Source organism: Aethalodelphis obliquidens, unplaced genomic scaffold (genome assembly GCF_003676395.1).
Source record: "Aethalodelphis obliquidens isolate GAN/ISIS:26980383/991018 unplaced genomic scaffold, ASM367639v1 scaffold3, whole genome shotgun sequence".
Taxonomy (NCBI): domain Eukaryota; kingdom Metazoa; phylum Chordata; class Mammalia; order Artiodactyla; family Delphinidae; genus Aethalodelphis; species Aethalodelphis obliquidens.
The window spans coordinates 32,823,702-32,850,528 of record NW_020837947.1 but is presented as its reverse complement, the minus strand read 5'-3'; the positions used below and the strand labels follow the sequence as shown (position 1 = coordinate 32,850,528).

Sequence of the window (26,827 nt, the reverse complement as noted above, 5' to 3'; positions counted from 1 at the left end):
CACTTCCCACAATAAGCCCATCTTAATAGTATTTTCATTCCCAAACCCCCAAACCTTTTATGGTATCTGGCATAGTATGTGCTCAACATGTTTTTTTTTTTTTTTATCATCTTTATTGGAGTATAATTGCTTTACAATGGTGTGTTAGTTTCTGCTTTGTAACAAGATGAATCAGTTATACATATACATATATCCCCATATCTCTTCCCTCTTGCATCTCCCTCCCTCCCACCCTCCCTATCCCACCCCTCTAGGTGGTCACAAAGCACCCAACTGATCTCCCTGTGCTATGTGGCTGCTTCCCACTAGCTATGTATTTTACATTTGGTAGTGTATATGTGTTCATGCCACTCTCTCACTTTGTCCCAGCTTACCCTTCCCCCTCCCCATATCCTCAAGTCCATTCTCTAGTAGGTCTGCGTCTTTATTCCTGTCTTGCCCCTAGGTTCTTCGTGACCCTTTTTTTTCTTAGATTCCATATATATGTGTTAGCATACAGTATTTGTTTTTCTCTTTCTGACTTACTTCACTCTGTATGACGGACTCTAGGTCCATCCACCTCACTACAAATAACTCAATTTCATTTCTTTTTATGGCTGAGTAATATCCATTGTATATATGTGCCACACCTTCTTTATCCATTCATCTGTCAATGGACACTTAGGTTGCTTCCATGTCCTGGCTATTGTAAATAGAGCTGCAGTGAACATTGTGGTACATGACTCTTTTTGAATTATGGTTTTCTCAGGGTACATGCCCAGTAGTGGGATTGCTGGATCATATGGTAGTTCTATTTTTAAGGAACCTCCATACTGTTCTCCATAGTGGCTGTATCAATTTACATTCCCACCAGCAGTGCAAGAGTGTTCCCTTTTCTCCACACCCTCTCCAGCATTTATTGTTTCTAGATTTTTTGATGATGGCCATTCTGACCGGTGTGAGATGGCATCTCATTGTAGTTTTGATTTGCATTTCTCTAATGATTAATGATGTTGAGCATTCTTTCATATGTTTGTTGGCAATCTGTATATCTTCTTTGGAGAAATGTCTGTTTAGGTCTTCTGCCCATTTTTGGATTGGGTTGGCTCAACATGTATTTTATGAAATAATAATTGTATAGCTAATTGCAAAATAATGATGAATGACAGAAGAGAAACCTTATTTATTTAATAATAAATCATTTAGCAACCTAGAGAAGACAATGTCTAAAGGTAGAGAGGTAATGTTCTGGGGATGATTGAATTATTTTAACATTTGTAACCTGACAAATTTCACAAAATGGCTGAAATGCAGAATGGAGGTTTCAGTAAGACTTGTGTCAATAACATGAAGATAACAGAAGACTTTTTTAAAAGTATGTTTTAGAGACAGGATTTTCTAATTATGTATTAGAGGTTAAAAATTAAGAAGATAGTTTTAGAATTCATATTTAAGACCCAGAAAGAAAAAAAAGTTTTGCTTGATAACACATGCTACTTATGTAGTGTACTTACTTAAGTCAGATATTTAATTATAACTGATTATTCCCTTTTCATTTAATTTAATGCTCTGGAAAACATCCTATCTGAATTTCATTTTAAAATGCAGCAAAATCATCCCACACACCTTCATTTGTTCATCTTTTTTAGGTTTATTCCCTGCTGTCCTGAATCTTGCTTCCAGTGCTCTCATCACCACAAATGCAACATGTGGAGAAAAAGGACCTGAAATGTATTGCAAATTGGTAGAGCACGTCCCTGGGCAGCCCGTGAGGAACCCTCAGTGTCGGATCTGCCATCAAAACAGCAGCAATCCACACCGTACGTATTTTAGGATGAATTTGTGTGGCACTGGGTAGGAGCTATAATTGAGGATGTTGAGGTCAAAGTGCATTAAAGTCAAAGGGTTTGTGGTCCCCCAAATTTCTAGAACTTTACTTCCACTGTGAACCTTACAGCCCCTCTCTGTCACTTAACAAACGTTAGTGGAATTCCTTATGTGTAGTGGGTGTGGTGCTTGAAGAGAGTTTTCTAGCTGAAGACTTGTGGCAGTCCTTAAGTTTATCACTTGCAGAAGATTATCTGAAGATGTGGTTATTAATTCATGTTTTAGTCATTCAGTGGTCACTTATATGCCAGGTACTTTGCTGGGGATCCAACAGGAATAAGATGTGGACTCTGGCTCAGTTGAAGAAGTGGCAGAAAGCAGATTATTGCTGTGTAATGTGGTAGGTACCAAGGAAAGAATGAGCATAGGGGCTTTAGGGAGAAAGGGGAGGGTTACAAATTTAGTCCTGGTGTAGATGAAGGCTTGCCAGAAGTGACATCTAAACTGAGACCCAAGGACAAATATGAGCTGAGCAGGCAAAGGGGAGACAGAGGGAAGAGAAGGAATGCCAGGAAGAGGTTTCAGAGTAAGGCAGAAAACAGTACTTGCTCAGGGAACTAACAGGTAGTTAGGAATGGCTGCAACTGAAGGCGTCAGAGGGCAGAGGGTAGGGATGAGTCTGGTACAGGGCTGGAATCAGACTATACGGTTCTTAAACACCACAAGAAGAGCGTTTCAAGGAGAGGAGTCATACAAAGCCCTCTTGGGTGGCCTCTAGGAACCACACTGATATCTCAGACTCATTCATGCGTTTATTCAGCAAGCATTTGAACACCAGCTACTAGAAATGCATTCTACTGGAGCAGAGTGTTGAATCATACATAGTCCTTGACATAAAGGACTTGGAGGGGGAAATAGGGGAAACAAAACTAAATTGAGTGCTAAGGGATCATCTAGAGATTCCTGGGAGAAAGTGACCATGTACTGAGAAAATAAGGGTTAGTAAGATGAAAAGGGGAAAAGTATTATATATATATAAAAAATACATAAATCTTGAAGGCATGAAATAGCATGATCTATTCAGAGAACTGTAAGTAATTAGGTTTAATGAGTAAAGAGTTTATATGGAGAAGGGGAGAATGGTGTGAGATAATTCTAGAGATGAGGGTTGATTTATAGATATATTGATACATTGGGAAATCATCAAATATTGGGGAGATTAATAAAGTGAATAATGTCAATGAGGTGCTTTATAATAAAGTTTCACAATTATACTATTTTAAAATTTACTTAGTTTTTCTTCTCTTCTTAAAAAAAGTTATAATGCTCATAAAACGAAGAAAGCTTTCTCTCACAGTTTATATTTTTTAATCCCAAAAGAAAGTCGGGAGGCACTGTGCATTCTTTCTTGGAGCTGGTTAAAGGGAAGAATGCATAGTCCCTTCTCTATTATACAATTTAGAGATACTGAAAACGTTAATATGTTTGGAGAACTGGGACTTTTATGAATACAATTGCTGGTCTTGTATATCACAGAATGTTAAACAAAAAGTTGAGAAACCAAAGATGGCAAGCATCAGAAACCTTCCTTGCCTGTTAAGTGACTCTGGTTGTTTTCTATGGTGTAGATTGTTATGGGTGTAGGAGTAGGGGATATTGGAACACATCCTATCTGTTTGCTGTTCTTGTACAAAACGTTTAGGGCAAAAGACCTAGGTCAGAGCCCTGGGGAAACATCAAAAGCAAGAAAATTGAGGTAAATAAATGAAAATAAAGTGAATTAAAAAATAAATGAATTGATGGACTATGAGCTTTAGGTTCGTTAGAGAAGAAGATGAAGCCTGATAGGGAGAAATTGACATTGTTGCAAGAATTGGTGGCCTTGATGATTTCACAGAGAATGTGAGAAAGCCTGGAGGCATGGAATGGCTGGGAGGGAATGATGGGGGTGGTTGGGAGTGTGTATATGTGTGTTTAGGACGGGCTGGGCAGAGAAGGAGAGTTAGAGAAAGTACGAAAATCGTATATATGCGTGTTTGTGTGCGTGTGTGCGTATATACATGTATATGTATGTGTATATATGTATGGTTATCTATATATACATATGCATAAAATTGGATATAGAAGACAATTAAACAGATATTCTAAGCAGTAAACTTAGGGCTATACCTTAGGGTACATGTTATCAATGATGTAGAATTTCTAAGAAGGAAAACATCAGTGGGAACTGAAGTAGCAAGAGAAAGTTCCAAGAAGGGCTCTAAAAATCTGAATTACCCGAGATAAGAAGGAAAAGCATTCCAGGAAAGGAGAAAAAGCTGGAAATGTGTAAATAGACAGGATGGAAGGAAGGTGCAGTGATTCAGGTAGAAAATAATTGAGTGGACACTCTTGGTAGCAAAATCAGTGAGATGTATTCACCAAATTAAGTCTACGAGTGACTGTCACTCCCTTCTTCAGAGTTCAATATTCAGCGTCTTTCAGTGGGAGACATCTGTATTTAGGCAATCCCACCCCATATTTGCACTTTGGGACAAAAAAGTGAATAAACTGTTTTAGTAAAGCAAGACATATATGAGGTATGTTTTGTATTTCCCATTTTATTTAGTTGTGGTAAGTTTTTAAAACTTATCACAGCCTACATTTACTTTGATTAATTTAATTTCAAATTACCAGCTTCATTACATTTCAAAATCCTGTTTTGGAACCAGAAATTTAGAAAGAATAATACCCCACAAGAATAAAAAATCTAGCAATAATCCACATGGATATATTTTAGTAAAAGTTGAAGCAACAGATGATAAAATTCCACAGATTCACTGAACAGCTAGAATTAATCTGGAAGGTTGGTACTTAAGTACTATACAAAGAAAAGGAAATTTGCACCTCCTGACTGTTAATAGATTGTGCTTTCCAATTAAAACAGCAGTTTGAAAGACTTACTTCATCAGTGATTCCCTCGCCAATTTTCAGATGCAGTTAGCCTTTGGATTGACTTGAGTCACTATCCCTGTTGAGGATGTTATAAGTTTCTATCTCTTTTTAAATAAGGGAAGTATGCCAACAATTAATCAGTATTTTCAAATTAATTATGATTCAAGTTTCATAATGGGGATTATGGTTAATTGTTGATTCATCTCCCAGTCTTCCTTTTCATGACTAATTCTCATATCAATTTGACCTGAGGTGACAGATATCAAAATTTCCAATTAGATAGCTTCTCTCACAACTACCTTATGAGCCACAAGTATGATTTGGAAATGTGGTTGTGTGTGTGTTTTTCTATCACATTTTAAACCCACAATCTGTGAAGAAGATTCAGGAGGATGTTTAAGGAATGCTTGCTGTGATATTTATTTTTCTTCAGAAGCAGTGCCAGTAATATTTCAATTATGGTTCTGATTCCCAATGTGCCAATTTCAGCACCCACTCATACCACCAAGGACATTTATTTGATATTTAGTTATGCTTCTTGTATTTGTTGATGTTATAAAGACCTAACACTTTCCCTAGCTTCAGCAGAACAAGTTAACTAGTGCTAATTATTAAATTTAGTCAGCAATTTTACTTTTCATTAATGAGATAAGGTGCCTCATCTCAGTGGACTGCTAATGTGATAAGACTTGGTACAAAACAAAGCCCATCCAGATGTTCAGCTGCATTAAGTAATTTACCAATAAAAATAGATTATTTTTGTCCTGTCTTATATACTCATGTTACCATAAGTAAATCAAAGATATAAGCCTTTATATTTTCAGTTAAACAGGTTATAGCAGACTATGTTAATAAAATTAATATGTAATAAAAATGTTCACAATCTGAAAAAGGCAAATTTAATGAATATTCAGTTTTTGTAAATTTTTTGAAGATGATTTTACTTTACTATCAGACTCCTATTGCACTGAGGACTTCTTTTTGCTTGGTTTTTATCTTCAAAAATTTTATTAAATGTAATTTGTCCCCAGTAAAGATTCAGAATCCTGCATATTTTGAACAGATGTATAATTAATTCTATGTATATGCATAATAATGGCTAGAATATTAATGGTTTTAATGTTCCTCTGGTAACCCTGTAAGTTGAGAGTTCCCATCCAATTACTGGTCCATGGCAAAATGAGAAAATGAAAACAAAATTCCAAATTTTTTATGAAGATAAAATGAATACCTTTCAAAGAATTATCCTTCATTTTAATATTATGTTGTTTTAAAACTTTTGTTGTTTTTAAATATCCTCCATTTTATGAAATAAGTGATATTTTAAATGATAGCAGGAGTAGGCTGAACGCTACTACTGAACGCTATTACTTTGAGAAATAAAGAGCTAGAACTCCTGTATCAAGTCCACAAATCTCTTTCACATACATTTAATTTTTTTTTTTTTACTTTTTTCTGAGAGTTAAGATTCTGGGTACCTGTGCTATGAGTGGAGTTATGTGATCCTCACTTCAAGAATGACACAGAGTTTAAGTGACTTGCCCGTGGTCAGTTAAGTGCTGAATGGTGGGTGCAGATAGGCTGTCCAGCTGCTCCTACTCCAGCACTTCATGGTTCAAATCTTATGCTCTTTCATCACCATTATCATTAAAACACCTGGCTAGATTACATTACGTCCACAGATTGCAAGTAGTCCATGATTGTTCCTCATAGTGATATGGCTTGTTTATTATTTGAAATATTCCTTCAGTTTGCAAAAAAAGATTATGTTCTAATAAAGGGGTATTCTTAGGCCATTCATTTGAAACATCTTCCCAAGGAATTAGTGTTATAAAAGTTCTCACGACTGACACTCCAAAGCATAATTAATCAGAGTAGCAGGGGAGCTAACCTCCACTCTATTTACATTTCTGTGGGCAAATAGGCTGACGTCCAAGTGAGATGTTAGGGAGTTAAGAACTCTTACTGCAGCCCTAGGAATAGAAATAGGAACATCCCCAGCAAACTGCCCTCCTGCCGTCCTCACCCGTGCCTAAGCTGGGCCGGATCAGAGGAGGACCAAGTTCTGTTCCTCCTTACTTGGGAAATGAGAAGCACAGATGGCAGATAAGAACCAATGACTGCATCCAAAAAGGAACAAGAGCTTTGGCACTCCAGAGGTAATGGTTGCTGTTGTGAGATGCATGGAACTAAGTGGGAGGAGATGAAGAATGTGTGAGTTTTGAGGATTGTAAGAAGGAACTGTGGGGGGAGGTGGCAACGATCGTCCACACCTCCTGTTTTTTATTGCCAATCTCCTTTTTAATTTTCACAATACGTCCTGTTCTCATGTATCTGGAGTAAAGACAAGGGGAGATCCATGTTTAGTTAGTAGGATGGAGTTTCATGTGCCAAGCTCTCTTTGCTTGCTTTTATTGTCCATACCCCTCCACTGAGTTAGTGATTATGGGGACAGGCATCGCTGGATGGGAGATTTGGAGTATCTTTCATTATATTTTTAAATAGTGGTTTAAATAGAAAGTTGGTAGATTGAGGACTGACTGCAAAAAGCCTCATAGGATGGATTTGACAGCATTTTCTATTAAAACCAGATACATATTGAATTGCCCAAGTCCTGGTAATAATGTATGTGTCAGAAGGGCAAATCTTCAAGTACCTTTCAACCACAATTCAGGATTTTATGTTTCTGTTCAAAAAGTTGATGTCATACTAGAGCTGCCTCAAACAGTAGAGTTTTTGCTTCTTTGAATGACTGACACACCAATTAGACTTCAAATTCATTTCTTCACACTTAGTTTCTATAGTTATCTTTAGAGTTGCCCGTTTCCGTTGATGGCCAGAGTGCTGCACAGTTTCTTCTCTTATAGTCTTTAACCATTTCACACTACCTTGCGGAGCGCTGTGAAAAAGTCGACAGTAACCAAATTCTGTTAAAGATATGAATTGTTCTCTCTTTATGTTACTTTAATGTTTGACCTTCACATGATGATGGTTTTAACTTAGTTTTACTTTTTACTTTAAAAAAACAGCTATAAATTCTTCATATGATCTTTTCTTCTTTCACATGCTGCTGCTGACTCAATAGTGAGACACCCGATTACAAATGCTATTGATGGAAAGAACACTTGGTGGCAGAGTCCCAGTATTAAGAATGGAATCGAATACCATTATGTGACAATTACACTGGATTTACAGCAGGTATTATGCCTTTTTTTACTTTTCCACTTTGAAATTGGATCTTGGATTTGCTATTTGTGTAGTTAGCAGTTCTTGGGTGAAAGGATACTCTTTCTTATTACCCTCCATTGTTTTCTTGATACAGTGAACAAAGGGGCTTATTCATTTAGTAAATTGCTATTTAAAAATATTTGGCATTTATTTCTAAAGCACAACTATTTGGGTTGGCCCAGAAGTTCATTCGGTTTTTTTCATATCATCTTACGGAAAAACCCAAACTCACTTTTGGGCCAGCCCAATAAAATGAATTCGCGTGAGAGGTTTAGAACTGAATTAGGAGCTGACTCTGTTTTGGCCAATGACAGTTAATGATAAAAATGTTGATCAACGAAATCTTACATAAAGAAAATATAATAGTGCCATTTTAAAACTTTTAAAATAGTAGAGTGCTGCCACTCTGCTCATGGTGGGTGTATGAAAGGTTCTTGGATAACAGGACTCTTGAGTACATTGCCTCTCATTACTGGGAGTTGAGCAAGATGTGACAGTTGATTCTTAAAGTTGGGCCAGTGATGAGGTAACAAGCCTTGTAGTTGTATAAAATTGATGTTGGAAGTTGTTAGAGGTTGTGGTACGTAGGTATAGGTGCCTTCTACCTTAATTTTTTTCTTCTTTCTGTTTACAATATTCAGGTCAGGTGGAAAGTATTCATCAAGAATTATTTAGGCTTGCAAATAGGATGGAGTCTGGAAAAATGTTCCCATATTTTACTGTTATTCCAAATACAAAAGTTTATTTGATTGATTGAAGGCTGAGACTGGAAATGTTGAACTTAGATGACTTTTTTAACTCAACCTGTTCCTCTCTCACTCTCTGGGATAGCATAGGAAAGGTACTTAGGCATTCCTCCCTGACCCGGTAGAGGCAGAGCAGCAAAGGGGCTTGGGGTTAGTGGAGAGGATATGGCTAAAATAGTTAATGACAGATACCGTAACTGCAGAGCTTGTGTTTCCACATGTGATCACAGTGGAGGAAAGCACTAGCCAGTGGGGGTTTGTCACCTTCTCAGGAGGCTAGATAGGCACCAGGCATTTCCCTAATGGATGCTGTTTATCATCAATAGGATACGAACTACCCACTTCAGGTTGGAGGCCCATTTTGGCCAGGGTGCACATATTCAGGAATTGCAAAGGGCCAGTTAGTGGGTCTCACAGCAGGTACTCTTTCCACCCACTTGGGACTCCTCAGGACTTGAGCAACAGGGTAGCAGCAGGGACTCAGTGTTGCAGCTAAACTGCCAACGGGTATGTATTTATTTCTACCCGTACCAGCAGCTGAGTGTCAGCCTTGAGTAACAGTATTTCTCAGGAAATCTCAGAGCACAATCAGGGAAAGCAGGCAAACTACCACGTTGATCAATTATGCTTTAGTTCAATGAAGTCTTATGCATGAATTTCCTGAAAATCCTAGGCTCGAAATGGACTTTATCCCTCTCTGGATAAAGACAACTTGGTCCTTTGCCAGTCACAGCAGTTGTCCCCCATCATGTGGTCGTTGAAAGTTGCAATCCAACTTTCCAATCAGGAGTGAGTCTGCTGTCTATTACCTTGGGTCATCTCCTGGGATAGGGAATCAGTAAATAGTGATGGTTCATTGCTCTGGTTTACTTTCTGCCTATTCTTTTAAATCACACATGGAGCAGGAGACTCAATTGTTAATATAATTTGCACAAGTCACTTATACTATCCTTTGAGCTCAACCCTCTTCCCTTTTAGTTTAATGGCCTTCAGAGGTGTGAATATTCAAGACATCTTTTATAGTTCAGTCTTCATAACAAGTGGCAGGAATCTGTTTATAAGATCAGTTTACCGGTCTCCAGAGTCTGGAGTACACCTCATGGAAGTGGCACAGATGTGTCCTCGTATGGCCTCATATCCCAGAATGGCACCCACCCATGCCCTTATTCACTTCAGCCCTCTCTTACCTCCTGTAAATCAACTCATCATGTGTTTAAGAGAAGCAGAACACAGCCTATAAAATAAAATAAATCCTTATTTCTACTTGTCTCAAGATTTTAATTTAGTCAATGATTTAATAATGTAAAAAGCTAAGCAGATTTTGTAATCAGATTTTATAAGGGAATTCCACAGACAGAAAGGGGAATTAGACCTCTTATTTAGCCTCAGGCTTTGGAGGAACAAACTGTGGAACAGGTTCTTAAACCTATTCAATTAAGGGGCAAATCTGCAGGAAGTCATGTTACAATGCATTGGCAACAGAGAAAATGTGGACATCCTTATTATATCATTTACTTCTTACAATTAGCTGATAAGGCAGCTAGTATTATTACCCCTCTTTAATAGTTGAAGAACACTAAGACTTAGAAAAATTAAGTGACTTGGGCTTCTTACTAAAGTCTTTTATGGACAGGGCTGGGATTTCATCCGGAGTTGTATGAATCCAGACGCCAAACTATGCCAGTATTTCCTAAACTGGGATTGGAAGACCTAATTTAGGGAGAATTTTTGGTATATAATTTCAAGGGGTCCATACATTGTTTGGGTTTAAGGAATACTGGGTTATCATCTCCTGGCTTACACAGGAGAATATAGCCAAAGTCTGTTTTGTCATAAAACAAGGACTAGATCTCTCATTTTCTACTACACTTTAGCATATCTCTAAAACAGCATAACTTCAGTCTTTTTCACCTACAGCATGAAGGATTAATAGGTTTTTCATCATAATATGAGCTATTATTCAGCTGGGAGGCAAGGGCAGTAGTTTCATAATGAATAGGTAAATATCACTAAATGTTTGTTTGTCATTCATTCAGCAAGAGGTTTGACCATTTATTAGTTCTCCTTTTTATTTTGAGATGCATGAATTTCAACAAGTGCCGGTTTTTTGTTGTTGATATATACTTGGCTCCTCTGTGGAATACTTTTAATAAGTTACTATTTTAAATAAAGTTCACCATTGGATTTCCTTGATTGAATCATTACAGATTACACTGGGAAATTTCTTTTACGTTTTATCATTCAAGATGAGCCCTAGAAAAATATAACACTTACTGAGAAGAAAGTAGGTACTTATTTTATAGATTGTTTTTAGATTTTTATTACTAAGGGATTATTAACTTTTCCCAATACTACTATTTACTCACAGCATATCTTGAGCAAATAATTTAATCATGCTGTGCCCCAAGTTCTAGATTAGTAAAATAAATATTATAATATCATGGCAAGAAATTGAAATAACGATAATAGCAATACAACAACTAAATTACATCTGACAATTACAGTTATCATAAAGACCTACTATCAGCATAATCTCAAAGAGAAGCTTAGCTGTTCCAATGATGTGTAGGCAAAACCCCAGTATAGTGGTAAATAAAAATATACATAAATTTAAAAGACAATAATAGGAAATTGAAGGTTAATAGGATGTCCAAAATATTCCATTTTAGTCCCTTTCCAACCGGATTTTCATGACAATATATATTGTAATATATGATCTCATTTTATTACTTTTAAAAATCTGGTCATTTTTAGGGCTTCCCTGGTGGCGCAGTGGTTGAGAGTCCGCCTGCCGATGCAGGGGACACGGGTTCGTGCCCCAGTCCGGGAAGATCCCACATGCCGCGGAGCGGCTGGGCCCGTGAGCTATGGCCGCTGAGCCTGCGCGTCCGGAGCCTGTGCTCCGCAACGGGAGAGGCCACAACAGTGAGAGGCCCGCGTACTGCAAAAAAAAAAAAAAAAATCTGGCCATTTTCTTAGGCTTTCCCTTTGATTTGTTTAGGAAGAAAGTTGATTGGCCAGTGGGTTAAAATACAGAGGGGCAGCTTTTTAATAGACCTTTAAAAAACATACATTGAGTCATATTCATTCCTGGATAATCCAGGTATGCCATGGAATTAGTTATGCTCCTGTGTAGGAATCTCCTTTATCTCAATACATAATTCCCTTCTCTTCCTGGTTTATCCCCCCAAACTAAAAATGCATTTATCAAGAAAAATTGTCTTACAGCTACAGAGATCAAGTTCCACATGTTCTTGACCTAAATGTTTTATTCATTGACCTTATAGAGACATATCTAGTGAGATAGGTTAACAGTTTAAAGTGAGAGCTGTGTTTTGGAGGAGGATGAATTAATATTTCTATACAAATATTGCTATACTTTTGGAATGTGTGTGAATAGCATAAAACCATTTTTCCTTGAACTGTTAATAATTAATCCCTCATAATAATAAAGCATGAAAAAAGTGAGATAGATACAATTAATTATTAAATATTCAACAGGTAGAAAGAAGTATAAGTGACATTCCTACATTTAATATCCCATTATCTAAATAAGGAAGATACACGTGATATATTAAAAAGTGAAACAAGATTTACATAGCTCTGGTTGAATATGGTTCTGTTCAATACAGTCTATTTGATCTGTCTCCTGGAGACAGATCTCTATGAAGGATTTAGCCCATGGCATGGTGATTAGATGTATTCCCCTGTTGTCCTTCTGGATTGAGCATTCTTGAAGGCAGAGTTCTCAGACTGTTTCTACCCACCATGGCACTCAGCATCTAGCAGGAACTCAGCAGATTTGATGAAAGAATGGTTCATGATTGCTCTTCAAATCACTGAATTTTTTCTTGGTATTATTTGGGTCACTGCTAAATTGATAAATATAAAACTAACTACAGTGGAGATTATAATCTACACGTTCAAAATGTCCTACATGATACGTCTTGTTTAGTATAGCAGAATATAAATATAATATAATATAATTAAATTCTTTACCTGCTTTAGTGTTTTTTTAAGATCATTGATTCAATGTCACAAGTAGTTAATCTGTGGTTAATTAGAAAGTGTAATCTCTCTCACTAAATGAATTTGTGCTGATCTTTTAATCACTAATAAAGGTGACGACCAGCTTTACTGTCTGTATTGTGCAGAGCATTAGTTTTAATTTTCTCCCCTTCAGTCTACTTTCAACACTGCACTCACATTGATTTTAGTACCAAATTGGATCAGATCACTCCTTCCACTAAAACCCTCTAATGGCACTCAGTGGAAAAAGCACAATTACCCACAAGAATTTACCTCACCCCCTTTCTTCCCTGGGCTCAATCTCCCCTCTTCAGTTGCCCCACTGGCTACTTCACTAAGTCTTGAAGTCCTTTGCACTTGCTGTTCCTTGTGTTGGAATTATTTTCCCTAATTTCCATACAGTCTGTTTCATTTCCTTTGGATTTTTATTCAAGTGTCATGTTCATAGCAAGGACCTCCTTGATAATCCTATTGAAAATTACAAATCCCTCCCTATTTCCTAACCCATTTCCCTGCTTTATTTTTCTCCGTAAAGTACATGGCTGTCTAACTTACTACATGTATTTTACTACAGCTCTTCCTCGACTTATGATGGAATCGCATCCCAATAAACTGATTGCAAATTGAAAATATTGTAAGTTAAAAATGCATTTAATACACCAAACATCATAGCTCAGCCTAGCCTACCTTAAACATGCTCAGAACACTTACATTAGCCTACAGTTGGGCAAAACCAACTAACACAGGCATACTTTATAATAAATTGTTAAATATTTCACCAGTAATTTATTGAATGCTGTACTAAAAATGAAAAACAGAATGGGTGTGTGGGTACAAAGTGGTTGAAAGTGTATCAGTTGCTTACCTTCCTGATCCCGTGGCTGACTGCGTCTTGCTGCTCACGGCCACTGCCCATCATCACAAGAGAGCATCATACCACATATTGCTAGCCTGGAAAAGATACAAATTCAAAATCTGAAGTGAAGCATAGTAAGTCCAAGACCATCTGTATTTATATTGAATGTTGTTTATCTCCCCATTTAAAATGCAATTTTCATGAGAGTGGAGATAGTTGTTGTTTTTTTGAATTGCCGCATTCTAAGCACTTGGAATAATACACAGCATATAAGAGGTACTCTATAGATTTATATTAAATGAATAAATGATTTAATGAATAAACAATCCAAACACCAATTCATAGTGTAAGAATCATATTAAAGCTGAAAATTAAACAAAGGAAGAAATATTCTTACTGTATTTCTTATGATAAAATATGCTATGCATTTTCAAATTTATGATTTCTCCTTTAAGTCTCCGGTTAAATAGCATGAAGTAAATTTTCTCACTAATCCTTTTACTAAACATGTTCTAAACTTCGGTCATATTTGTCACTCTCTGTGTGACTTTACCACATTTATAGCTTTATTTGGGAAAAGCAGATTTTAATCAATTTAACTCTTCATTTGTAACAGAGAAGTCTAGGACTGTAATTTTTTAATTGATATTTAAAAATTTCCCAGTTGAAAAAAGTAGAAGTATAAAAGGGGGAAAGTGCCACCAGAATGCTGTTTAAACAAGATTCTAGACAAAAGATATTATGTATTTTGATATAAATAGCTAATAAACTAAATTCTAGCAATATCATGAAAATGTAAATGTTTTGGAGATGCAGATCCTATTTCAAATAGTGTCAAGATGACTACCCTGGAAAATGATTCTTGAAACCAGGGAATAAATTCATGAATTTTTTAAAAATAGAAATAATAATACATAATGAAAAGATCTGTTAAATATCTGTGGGGAAAGATCTGTTAAAAATTTTAAATCATACTGACTCTGTTATGCAAAGTCTGAAGAGGACTGACTAAAAGAGACTGAATGTGGGCAATTTTTCACAGCTGTCTGATGACTTTCACACATGAAACACAATTGTATTTCCTCATGTTGGTGGAATATTGTGTATTGTCCCATTTTATTCCTGAAGTCTAAGTTTTTACTTATTATATTTATATATGCTTATATATATAATTATACTTATATATAGTTATATATCATATGCACATATAAATTAGAGTTTTTTCCTAGAAGTTGACTGTATATTTAAGTTATGTGATAGCATGTGTGTTTTAATTTGTAGATGATACATGTTTTCAGTATGACCCTGAGTCTTAAAAATACTAAAATGGCAAGAAGGATGAGCAAGAGGCTAAGGAGAAAGGAGGAGATATAATTTTGCCCACTTCCATTTCCTGACCTATCACTTATTAGCTCATTTACCTTAGGTAAATTGTCCTACTTTTATACTCCTCAATATGGTCATATGGAAAATGGAATCAATAGCACCACTTCTTTCTTAAGAAGATTGTTATAGGGTAAAGTGATGTAATATGGGCAAATAGCCAAGCACACTGCTACACAGTAGTTAATACTCAGTAAGTAATAGTTCCTGGCCTTCTACACTGATAATAATGCTGAGCAGGGAACAAATGGGCTAGAGTAGTAATGAGAGTGACTTGAAAAAGCAAAACAAGGGGACTTCCCTGGCAGTCCAGTGGTAAAGACTTCGCCTTCCAATGCAGAGGGTGTGGGTTCGATCCCAGGTCAGGGAGCTAAGATCCCATATGCCTTGCAGCCAAAAACTAAAATATAAAACAGAAGTAGTATTGTAACAAAATCAATAAAGAGCAGCCTGGCTCGTGGCCTCCCGAGAGCAAGGTTCTTGGTGCTCTGACTGGGTGTCAGGCCTGAGCCTCTGAGGTGGGAGAGCCAACTTCAGGATATTGGACCACCAGAGACCTCCTGGCCCCACATAATATCAATCAGCAAGACCTCTCCCAGAGATCTCTGGCTCAACACTAAGACCCAGCATCACTCAACGATGAGCAAGCTCCAGTGCTAGACACCCCATGTCAAACTACTAGCAAGACAGGAGCACAACCCCACCCATTAGCAGAGAGGGTGCCTAAAATCATACTAAGTTCACAGACACCCCAAAACATACCACCGGACTTGGTCCTGCCCCTCAGAAAGACAAGATCCAGCCTCATCCACCAGAATACAGGCACGAGTCCCATCCACCAGGAAGCCTACACAACCCAGTGAACCAACCTTAGCCACTGGGGGCAGACACCAAAAACAACGGGAACTATGAACCTGCAGCCTGAGAAAAGGATTTGTCAAACACAGTAAATTAAGCAAAATGAGAAGACAGAGAAATACGCAGCAGATGAAGGAGCAAAGTAAAAACCCACCAGACCAAACAAATGAAGAGGAAATAGGCAGTCTACCTGAAAAAGAATTCAGAGTAATGATAGTAAAGATGATCCAAAATCTTGGAAACAGCACGGAGAAAATGCAAGAAAAGTTTAACAAGGACCTAGAAGAACTAAAGAGAAAACAAACAATGATGAACAATACAATAAATGAAATTAAAAATTCGCTATAAGGAATCATGATGAACAACACAATAAATGAAATTAAAAATTCTCTATAAGGAATCAATAGCAGAATAACTGAGGCAGAAGAATGAATAAGTGACTTGGAAGATAAAATAGTGGAAATAACTACCGCAGAGCAGAATAAAGAAAAAAGAATGAAAAGAATTGAGGACATTCTCAGAGACCTCTGGGACAACATTAAATGCACCAACATTAGAATTATAGGGGTCCCAGAAGAAGAAGAGAAAAAGAAAGGGACTGAGAAAATATTTGAAGAGATTATAGTTGAAAACTTCCCTAATATGGGAAGGGAAATGGTCAATCAAGTCCAGGAAGCGCAGAGAGTCCAGAGAGTCCATACAGGATAAATCCAAGGAGAAACACACCAAGACACATAGTAATCAACCTATCAGAAATTAAATACAAAGAAAAAATATTAAAAGCAGCAAGGGAAAAGCAACAAATAGCATACAAGGGAATCCTCATAAGGTTAACAGCTGATCTTTCAGCAGAAACTCTGCAAGCCAAAAGGGAGTGACAGGACATATTTAAGGTGATGAAAGGGAAAAACCTACCACCAAGATTACCCAGCAGGATCTCATTCAGGTTCGATGCAGAAATTAGAACCTTTACAGACAAGCAGAAGCCAAGAGAATTCAGCACCACCAAACCAGCTTTACAACAGATGCTAAAGGAACTTCTCTAGGCAGGAAACACAAGAGAAGGAAAAGACCTACAATAACAAACCCAAACAATTCAGAAAATGGTAATAGGAACATACATATCAATAATTACCTTAAATGTATTGGACTAAATGCACCAACCAAAAGACATAGACTGGATGAATGGATACAAAAACAAGACCCATATATATACTGTCTACAAGGAACCAACTTCAAACCTAGGGACACATACAGACTGAAAGTGAGGGGTTGGAAAAACATATTCCATGCAAATGGAAATCCAAAGAAAGCTGGAGTAGCAATTCTCATATCAGACAAAATAGACTTTAAAATAAAGACTATTACAAGAGACAAAAAAGGACACTACAGAATGATCAAGGGATCCATCCAGGAAGAAGATAATAACAATTGTAAATATTTATGCACCCAACATAGGAGCACCTCAATACATAAGGTAAATGCTAACAGCCATAAAATGGGAAATCGACAGTAACACAATAAGAGTAGGGGACTTTAACACCTCACTTTCACCAATGGACAGATCATCCAAAATGAAAATAAATCAGGAAACACAAGCTTTAAATGACACATTAGACAAGATGGACGTAATTGATATTTATAGGATATTCCATCCAAAAACAACAGAATACACTTTCTTCTCAAGTGCTCATGGAACATTCTCCAGGATAGATGATATCTTGGGTCACAAATCAAGCCTTGGTAAATTTAAGAAAATTGAAATCGTATCATTTCTGACCACAATGCTATGAGACGAGATATCAATTACTGGAAAAAACTGTAAAAAATACAAACACATGGAGGATAAAAAATACGCTCCTAAATAACCAAGAGATCACAGACGAAATCAAAGAGGAAATCAAAAAATACCTAGAAACAAATGACAGTGAAGACATGACAACCCAAACCTATGGGATGCAGCAAAAGCAGTTCTAACAGGGAAGTGTATAGCATTACAATCCTACCTCAAGAAACAACAGATGTCTCAAATAAACAACCTAACCTTACACCTAAAGCAATTAGAGAGAGAAGAACAGAAAAACCCCAAAGTTAGCATTAGGAAAGAAATCATAAAGATCAGATCAGAAATAAATGAAAAAGAAATGAAGGAAATAATAGCAAAGATCAATAAAACTAAAAGCTGGTTCTTTGAGAAGATAAACAAAATTGATAAACCATTAGCCAGACTCATCAAGAAAAAAAGGAAGACTCAAACCAACAGACTTTGAAATGAAAAAGGAGTGGTAACAACTGACACTGCAGAAATACAAAGGATCATGAGAGATTACTACAAGCAACTATATGCCAATGAAATGGACAACCTGGAAAAGTTGGACAAATTCTTAGAAAAGCACAACCTTCTGTGACTGAACCAAGAAGAAAGAGAAAATATAAACGGACCAATCACAAGCACTGAAATTGAAACTGTGATTAAAAATCTTCCAACAAACAAAAACCCAGGACCAGGTGGCTTCACAGGTGAAGTCTGTCAAACATTTAGAGAAGAGCTAAGACCTGTTCTTCTCAAACTCTTCCACAATATAGCAGATGGAGGAACACTCCCAAAGTCATTCTATGAGGCCACCATCATCCTGATACCAAAACCAGGCAAAGATGTCACAAAGGATGCAAAACTCCTCAACAAAATACTAGCAAACAGAATCCAAGAGCACATTCAAAGGATCATACACCATGATCAAGTGGGGCTTATCCCAGGAATGCAAGGATTCTTTAATATACACAAATCAATCAATGTGATACACCGTATTAACAAATTGAAGGAGAAAAATAATATGATCATCTCAATAGATGCAGAAAAAGCTTTTGACAAAATTCAACACCAATTTATGATAAAAACCCTCCAGAAAGTAGGCATAGAGGGAACTTTCCTCAACATAATAAAGGCCATGTATGGCAAACCCACAGCCAACATAATAAAGGCCATATATGACAAAACCACAGCCAACATTGTCCTCAATGGTGAAAAACTGAAACCATTTCCACTAAGATCGGGAACAAGACAAGGTTGCCCACTCTCACCACTATTATTCAACATAGTTTTGGAAGTTTTAGCCACAGCAATCAGAGAAGAAAAGGAAATAAAAGGAATCCAAATTGGAAAAGAAGAAGTAAAGTTGTCACTGTTTGCAGATGACATGATACTATACATAGAGAATCCTAAAGATGCTACCAGAAAATTACTAGAGCTAATCAGTGAATTTAGTAAAGTAGCAGGATGCAAACTCAATGCACAGAAATCTCTTGCAGTCCTATACACTAAATGATGAAAAATCTGAAAGAGAAATTAAGGAAACACTCCCATTTACCACTGCAATAAAAAGAATAAAATACCTAGGAATAAACGTACCTAAGGAGACAAAAGACCTATATGCAGAAAACTATAAGACACTGATGAAAGAAATTAAAGATGATAGAAAGAGATGGAGAGATATACCATGTTCTTGGATTGGAAGAATCAACATTGTGAAATTGACTATACTACCCAAAACAATCTACAGATTCAATGCAATCCCTGTCAAACTGCCAATGTCACAGAACTAGAACAAAAGATTTCACAATTTGTATGGAAACACAAAAGACCCTGAGTAGCCAAAGCAATCTTGAGAAAGAAAAGCAGAGTTGGGGGAATCAGGCTGCCTGACTTCAGAGTATGCTACAAAGCTACAGTAATCAAGACAGTATGGTACTGGCACAAAAACAGAAATGTAGATCAGTGTATCAGGATAGAAAGCCCAGAGATAAACCCACACATATGGTCACCTTATCTTTGATAAGGGAGGCAAGAGTATACAATGGAGAAAAGACATCCTCTTCAATAAGTGGTGCTAGGAAAAGAGGACAGCTACATGTAAAAGAATGAAATTAGAACACTTCCTAACACCATACACAAGAGTAAACTCAAAATGGATTAAAGACCTAAATGTAAAGCCAGAAACTCTAAAACTCTTAGAGGAAAACATAGGCAGAACACTCTATGACATAAATCAGAGCAAGATCCTTTTTGACCCAGCTCCTGGAGAAATGGAAATAAAAACAAAAATAAACAAATGGGACCTAATGAAACTTCAAAGCTTTTGCACAGCAAAGGAAACCGTAAACAAGATGAAAAGACAACCCTCAGAATGGGAGAAAATGTTTGCAAACAAAGCAACTGACAAAGGATTAATCTCCAAAACATACAAGCAGCTCATGCAGCTCAACAGCAAAAAAGCCAACAACCCAATCCAAAAATGGGCAGAAGACCTAAATAGACATTTCTCCTAAAAATATATACAGATTGCCAACAAAGACATGAAAGAATGCTCAACATCACTAATCAGCAGAGAAATGCAAGTCAAAACTACAATGAGGTGTCACCTCACACCAGTCAGAATGGCCACCATCAAAAAATCTACAAACAATAAATGCTGGAGAGGGTGTGGAAAAAGGGGATCCCTCTTGCACTGTTGGTGGGAATGTAAATTGATACAGCCACTATGGAGAACAGTATGGAGGTTCCTTAAAAAACTAAAACTAGAACTACCATATGACCCAGCAATCCTGCTACTGGGCATATACCCTGAGAAAACCATAATTGAAAGAGAGTCATGTACCACAGTGTTCATTGCAGCACTATTTACAATAGCCAGGACATGGAGGCAACCTAAGTGTCCATTGACAGATGAATGGGTAAAGAAGATGTGGCACATATATACAATGGAATATTACTCAGCCATAAAAAGAAACGGCATTGAGTTATTTGTAGTCAGGTGGATGGACCTAGAGTCTGTCATACAGAGTGAAGTAAGTCAGAAAGAGTAAAATAAATACTGTATGCTAACACATATATATGGAATCTAAAAAAATATATTTTTGAAGAACGTAGGGGTAGGACAGGAATAAAGACACAGACATAGAGATTGGACTTGAGGATATGGGGAGGGGGAAGGATAAGCTCTGACAGAGTGAGAGAGTGGCATTGACACATATACACTACCAAATGTAAAATAGATAGCTAGTGGGAAGCATCGCACAGCACAGGGAGATTAGCTCCGTGTTTGTGACCACCCAGAGGGGTGGGAAAGGGAGTGTTGGAGGGAGACATAAGAGGAAAGGGATATGGCTATACATGTATATGTATAGCTGATTCTCTTTGTTTTACTAACTTTCTGTTTTACAGCAGAAACTAGCACAACATTGTAAAGCAGCTATACTCCAATAAAGATGTTAAAAAAACAAATAAATAAAGAGTAAAAAAATGGTCCACGTCAAAAAAATCTCCGAAAAAGAAGCAAAACTAAAGCTGGTTTAATAGTTCTAAAACAGCTTAATTACTGACATATTTGAAGGTTACCTATAAGTTTCACTTGGCCTATAACTTAAATAAAGTATTGATTCAATATATATTCAGTTTTTATGAAAATTAATATTTATATAGAGAAAGCCCCAAAAGTGTCATTTGGGCGATAAAACTTTTTTTAACACCTTCTGTACTATTTTGTTGTTGTTCTTATATCCTCCTGATTGCTTGAATTTTTAATCATTAAGAAGTAAACGTATTCATTACTAGTATGTTCTTAAAAACTTTTTCCTCCTGGTATTATTTCATTTACATTCCCTTTATTTTGTTATCATTTGCATGTTTATTTTTTTCTGTCTTTTTATTAATTTCAACTTTTCTGCCACTTTCCATTTGAAATATGTTTCTTATAGACAGCATATAGCTGAATTTTGATGTTTTAACTAGACTGATAATGTTTTTATTTTAGAAGGAAACATTTATTTTCCATGTATATGTGTATTTCTAACATTTTTATTGAAGGGAAGCATGTGTATGAAAAAGTTGACAAATCATAACTGAAAAGCTTGATGAATTTTCACAAATTGAACCTACCTAAGTAACCAATACCCAGATCAAGATAACCAGCAACCCAGAAACTAACCTAGGACCCTCTTGGAGCCATTCTGTCCCTCTCCCTGTAAAGATAATCAGTATTCTAACTTCTTTTCAATGCTGAAAACCTTTGGCCTCAGGCATTTTCTCTGTGGATAGAGTTTTAATTATAGATCAATATCTATAATAAATGTGGGACTCTTCAGAGTTTTTATTTCTTATTTTGTCTGGTTAGTTGAGTCAGACTTTTCAAAAAATTCATCCATTTCCTCTCCATTTTCAAATATACTGGCATGAAGTTGTTAATGATATACCAGTATTAACTTTTTAATATATAAGTGATCTGTGGTGATGCCTCTATTTTTTTTTTCATTCCAAATACTGTTTGTGCAACCTGTTTTTAAAGCTTTAACAGGTTTTTTAATAATTTTATTACTCTTTGAATAGTCAGTATTTGGCTTGGTTGTTTTTCTCTCTTTTTAGATTATTACATTGCATTGAATTCTGTGTTTATGTGTCTTGTTTCTTACTTCCTTTCTAATTTTTTAAATTTTAGTTTACTTTTTTTTTCTATCTTCTTGAATGGATATTTAAATTATTAATATTTCAGCCTTTTCTCCAAATGTATTTATTTAAGGGTACATATTTGTCTCTATACATGGCTTCAGGTGCATATTATAAATTTGAAATTTTGCATTATCATTTATTTAAAAGTATGTTCTAATTTCCATTATAATTTCCCATAATATATGGATTATTTGGAAGTGAAGTACTTCATTCCTGAACTATTGAGTGTTTTTCTCATCTTTTTGCTGTTGTTATTTTTTCTTACTTAACTTCACTGTGATCATTATATTTTCAATTCTTTGAAATTCAAATTTTTGAAACTCATTTTCATTTAACATTTGGTCACTGACATTTGTGCACTTAGGAAGAATGTGGATTCTGTAGTCATTGGCTGCAGTTTTATGAATATATCAGTGAGTAAGTTTTTGTTTATATATATTGAAGCTATTTTATTAGGGCATACAAATTTAGGATTTGAGCTGTATTAACCCTTCTTTTTAATAATACCATTGCTAGCAGTAATTCTATCTTTAAGATTTACTTTTGTAGCTTCACGAGCTTCCTTTTTGTTAGTGTTTACATAATATAGCTTTTTCTGTTTATTTTGGGGTCTTTATATTTAAGGAGTACCTGTTTTGAGCAGTACGTAGTTGAATTGTTTATTTAACCAGTCTGCTGATCTTTGTCTTTAAATTGGATATTTAATTATTTGCGTTTAATATCACTATTAATATTTGGGTTCAAAGTGACATATTCCCATTTGTTTTCTATTTGTCTTATTTTATATTTTTTCCTCTGACTTTAGTTCTTTTGGATATTAAAGATTTTTCCCCATTTAATTATTCTATTTCTCCTTTCATTAACATGTGTTCTGGGCAGTCTTTTATTACTTGTATTAATTATAATATTATAGCATAAATATTATAGCATGTATTTTTGATTTCAGAACTTGCTACAAATTGGTACTTTCATCACTTCCCAGACAAGGCAAAAGACCTTATAACATTTTAATTCTACACTCTCCACCCACCCCCAGCTCTCCCCTGTCCCAGTCAGATTTTCACCCATAGTTCTGATGTGTTTAATTCTATGTATATATTAAGCTCCATAAGAAGTAACTATTACCGTCATAAACAGGCCATATTCATTTAATTTTGAACACATGTTTTACTTTTTCTGTTGCTTTTTGTTTATTCTTTTATTAGTTACTTCTGTATAAGGTCATTTCCCTTCTGACTTATTTTTCAATGACAGTTTGCTGGTGAAAAATTCTCTCAGTTTTTTCCTGAAAGTGTTTATTCTTTCTTTATTTTTTGACATATATTTCATTAGGAATAAAATTCTAATTTGGAAGTTTTTCCAACACTTTAACAATTTTATATCATTATTGCCTGGCTTTCATAATTTATGTGAGGTCAGTGAAAGACATTGCTTCTCCTTTGAAAGTAAGGTGTCTTTTTTGCCTTTGAAGATTTTATTTCTTTGTCTTTGGTGTTCAGAGACACCTGTGTCTAGGAGTGATTTTATTTGTATAAATACTGGTTGGGACTCAAAAGCTTCTGTATTCTATGGGTTGATGTATTTCACTGGTTTTGGAAAATTCCCAGCCAGTATTTCCTCAAATGTTCCTATCTACATTCTCTCTTCTATTTGTGGGATTCCCGTTACATATTTTATGCTTTTCCTTATTTTCTTCTTTTCTCTCTCTCTCTCTCAAGGCTTCTTTAGTCTATACATTTTCAGGTGACCTATTTTTCAGTATATTAATGCTTTCTTTTGTTGGATCTAATCTTCTATTAAACACATTTACTCAACTCTTAATTTCAATAATTCTATTTTTCAGTTCTAGAATTTCCATTTGATTCTTTTAAAAAATAGATTCCAGACTACTTATTTATTTAGTCATCTGGAACACATTAATCACAGTTTCTTTTAATTATATGCCTGATAACTAACATTTGAAACACCTGTGAGTCTTTTTCTATTTTCTTTTTCCCCCTTCTTGGTTTACTGATTCATGGAAGGCTTGGTAGTTTTGTTTTTGTTTTTTTTAATTAAATAATATACATTGTATCTGAAAATTTGTAAAAATTCTCTTAAATGAATTTATTTTCATTCTGGCAAGAGTTAGAGTAGGACCAGATTGCCTTGATTAAATCAGCTATTTAGATTTTTGTGGCTTGATCAAGGATTCTGATGGCTATTTCTGGTTTGCCCTTATTTCTAGGGGTAGACCTTCAGGGTTCATAACTGAAAGCCTTTTCTTTCTTTCTTGGCAGACTCTGAACTTTCAATTTTGTCTTGTCAGCTCTGTGAGACTTACGAAAGATCTGCTTAGCTTTTCACTTCTTATGAGTTAATTTTTGCATGGTGTTTATCTTCTGGCTCCTTCACCACTTAATTTGGCAAATCTCTTGAAGTCAAAAGCTGAGCAGAACGTAGGATTCATTTCTCTGTGGCTCATGGCCCTTCACATCCTAGCTGACTTCATAGCCATGAACTTCAGTGTTCATCATCTCATCCTGAGAGAGTGATGAAAGCTCTAGGATGTAGCTTCCTGTAAGAATACCCTGAGAGGAAAATGGCCAGCTCATCTTTATTTGTATCTCTTTAATCAAGTCTGGCTGCTTTGCTTGCTCTCTGATGCCTTCAGACAGCTGTTTTTAGTATTTTATTCATCTTTTATAGTTCTTCTACTTGAAAGAAAATGTGTATTTGTTTTATTTATAGTTAAAAAATGAGAATATTATCTGATAAGAATTTGGGGGGGTTCTTTTGGTGAATTTAAGGAACAGTTTCAATTATTGCTTCAATATTAAAATATACTAAATATTGGAATATTTTGATGGGTTATGAAGAAAGCAAGAAAGCATATTTAAAACTGGGATCATCCTGAAAAATCTGAGATGCATGAAATTGTCATCTAAAGTAATACTAATCAAAGTAGGGACATGATCCTCAGTAGGAAGCACCATGTCCCTTATGGTATATGCCCTGAATAATACATAAAGAAAATCATTGAACAATAATACACTTGAAAAATATTTATTGAGTAACTACTACTTGATGGGCACTGTTCTAAGCCTGAAAGTCTGGCCATGAAGGAGACAGAAGTCCTTGTTTTCCAAGATTTTACATTGTAATTGCAGGGATAGAGAGGGTGGCTACAGAGAGAGAAGGGACATGGAAAATCAAATAAATAATGTAAAATAGTGAAAATGTCATGGAAAAAACAAAACAGGATAATATGATAGAGAGTAATAAAAGGTGCTACTTTATTTGTATGGTTTATCTATGTTTTTAAAAAATATTTATTTATTTATTTTTGGCTGTGTTGGGTCTTAGTTGTGGCATGCGGAATCTTTCACTGTGGTGCTTGGGCTCCTCCCTAGTTGTGGTGCATGGGCTTACTTGCCCTACAGCATGTGGGATCTTAGTTCCCTGACCAGAGATTGAACCCGCATCCTGTGCATTGGAAGGTGGATTCTTAACCACTGGACCACAAGGGAAGTCTCTATGTATTTTTAAGAAAGTGATATTTGGGCTGAGAATTGAATAACAGAAAGTGTCGATCATGAAAAACGCTAAGTAACTTTTATACCAGGCAGGAATAAACTTGGTAGGCTGAGGAATTAAAAGAAGGTCAATGTGGCTAGAGCATAGTGATGAAGAGCAAAGGCTTTATGAGATGATGTCTGGGACATATCCAGGTCTACTTAGAGTAGGAGGGAGTTGTCAGTCACCATAAGGAGCTAGATTTAATTCTGAGTGTAATGAGAGACCTACGGTGGGATTTAAGAAAGGAATAATGTGATTTCATTTATTTTGTTAGAAATTTTATTGTGCCTGCTAAATGGAGAATGATTGTAGTGAAACAAGAGTTAAAAACTAGGTGGCAGTTAGGAAACCATTGAAATACTCTAGCCAAGAGATGATGTTGACTTGGACTGTGGTGGTAGGAGCACAGATGGACAGAAGTGGTAGGTTGGGATTTACTGTGGAGGATGATGTGACTAGATCTGTTGGTGGAATGGAGAGAGAGTGAGGCAAAGATGTTGACTCCTAGGATTTTGGCCTGAAGAAATTTATTTTACTGAGACAGTTATAGAGTCAAGAAAGACCAGGATTGGGATACTAGGTGGTAAATAAGGCCTCTGTTTTAACATGTTATGTTTGAAAAACACAGTAACCATCCAAGTGGAAACATAAAAGATATGATTGGATTTTTGAACACTGTATTTAATACAAAGGCCCTGTTTAAGATCACCTAGAAAGAAAGTATAGAGTTAAAAGGAAGTCCTGAAATTGAATCCTAGGCACTTCAAATTTAGTGGTGAGTGGAGTAAGGAGAGAAAGGTAAAATCAGAGAAGCCAAGATAAAATATATCAAGAAAGAGGGAACAATAAACTGTGGTAATGTAGCTGCTAAGAGGGACAAGTTAAACCACTCAGGTAGTGGAAATATCAGAATATAGAAAAAAAGCA

General features: G+C 36.0%; 1 protein-coding gene across 2 annotated transcripts in view; it reads left to right on the top strand.

Annotated features, from left to right (window-relative positions):
* The first annotated feature begins 1,634 nt into the window (after window positions 1–1,634).
* The window catches only part of LAMA2 (laminin subunit alpha 2), a 447,101-nt gene continuing 421,908 nt past the window's right edge, over window positions 1,635–26,827 (top strand). For both annotated transcript variants that reach the window (XM_027086788.1, XM_027086780.1), the window contains exons 1-2: window positions 1,635–1,799; window positions 7,826–7,938. In XM_027086788.1, the coding sequence (XP_026942589.1) occupies window positions 1,709–1,799; window positions 7,826–7,938 (204 nt within the window). In that variant the 5' untranslated portion in view covers window positions 1,635–1,708. The remainder of the gene's footprint in view (window positions 1,800–7,825; window positions 7,939–26,827) is intronic.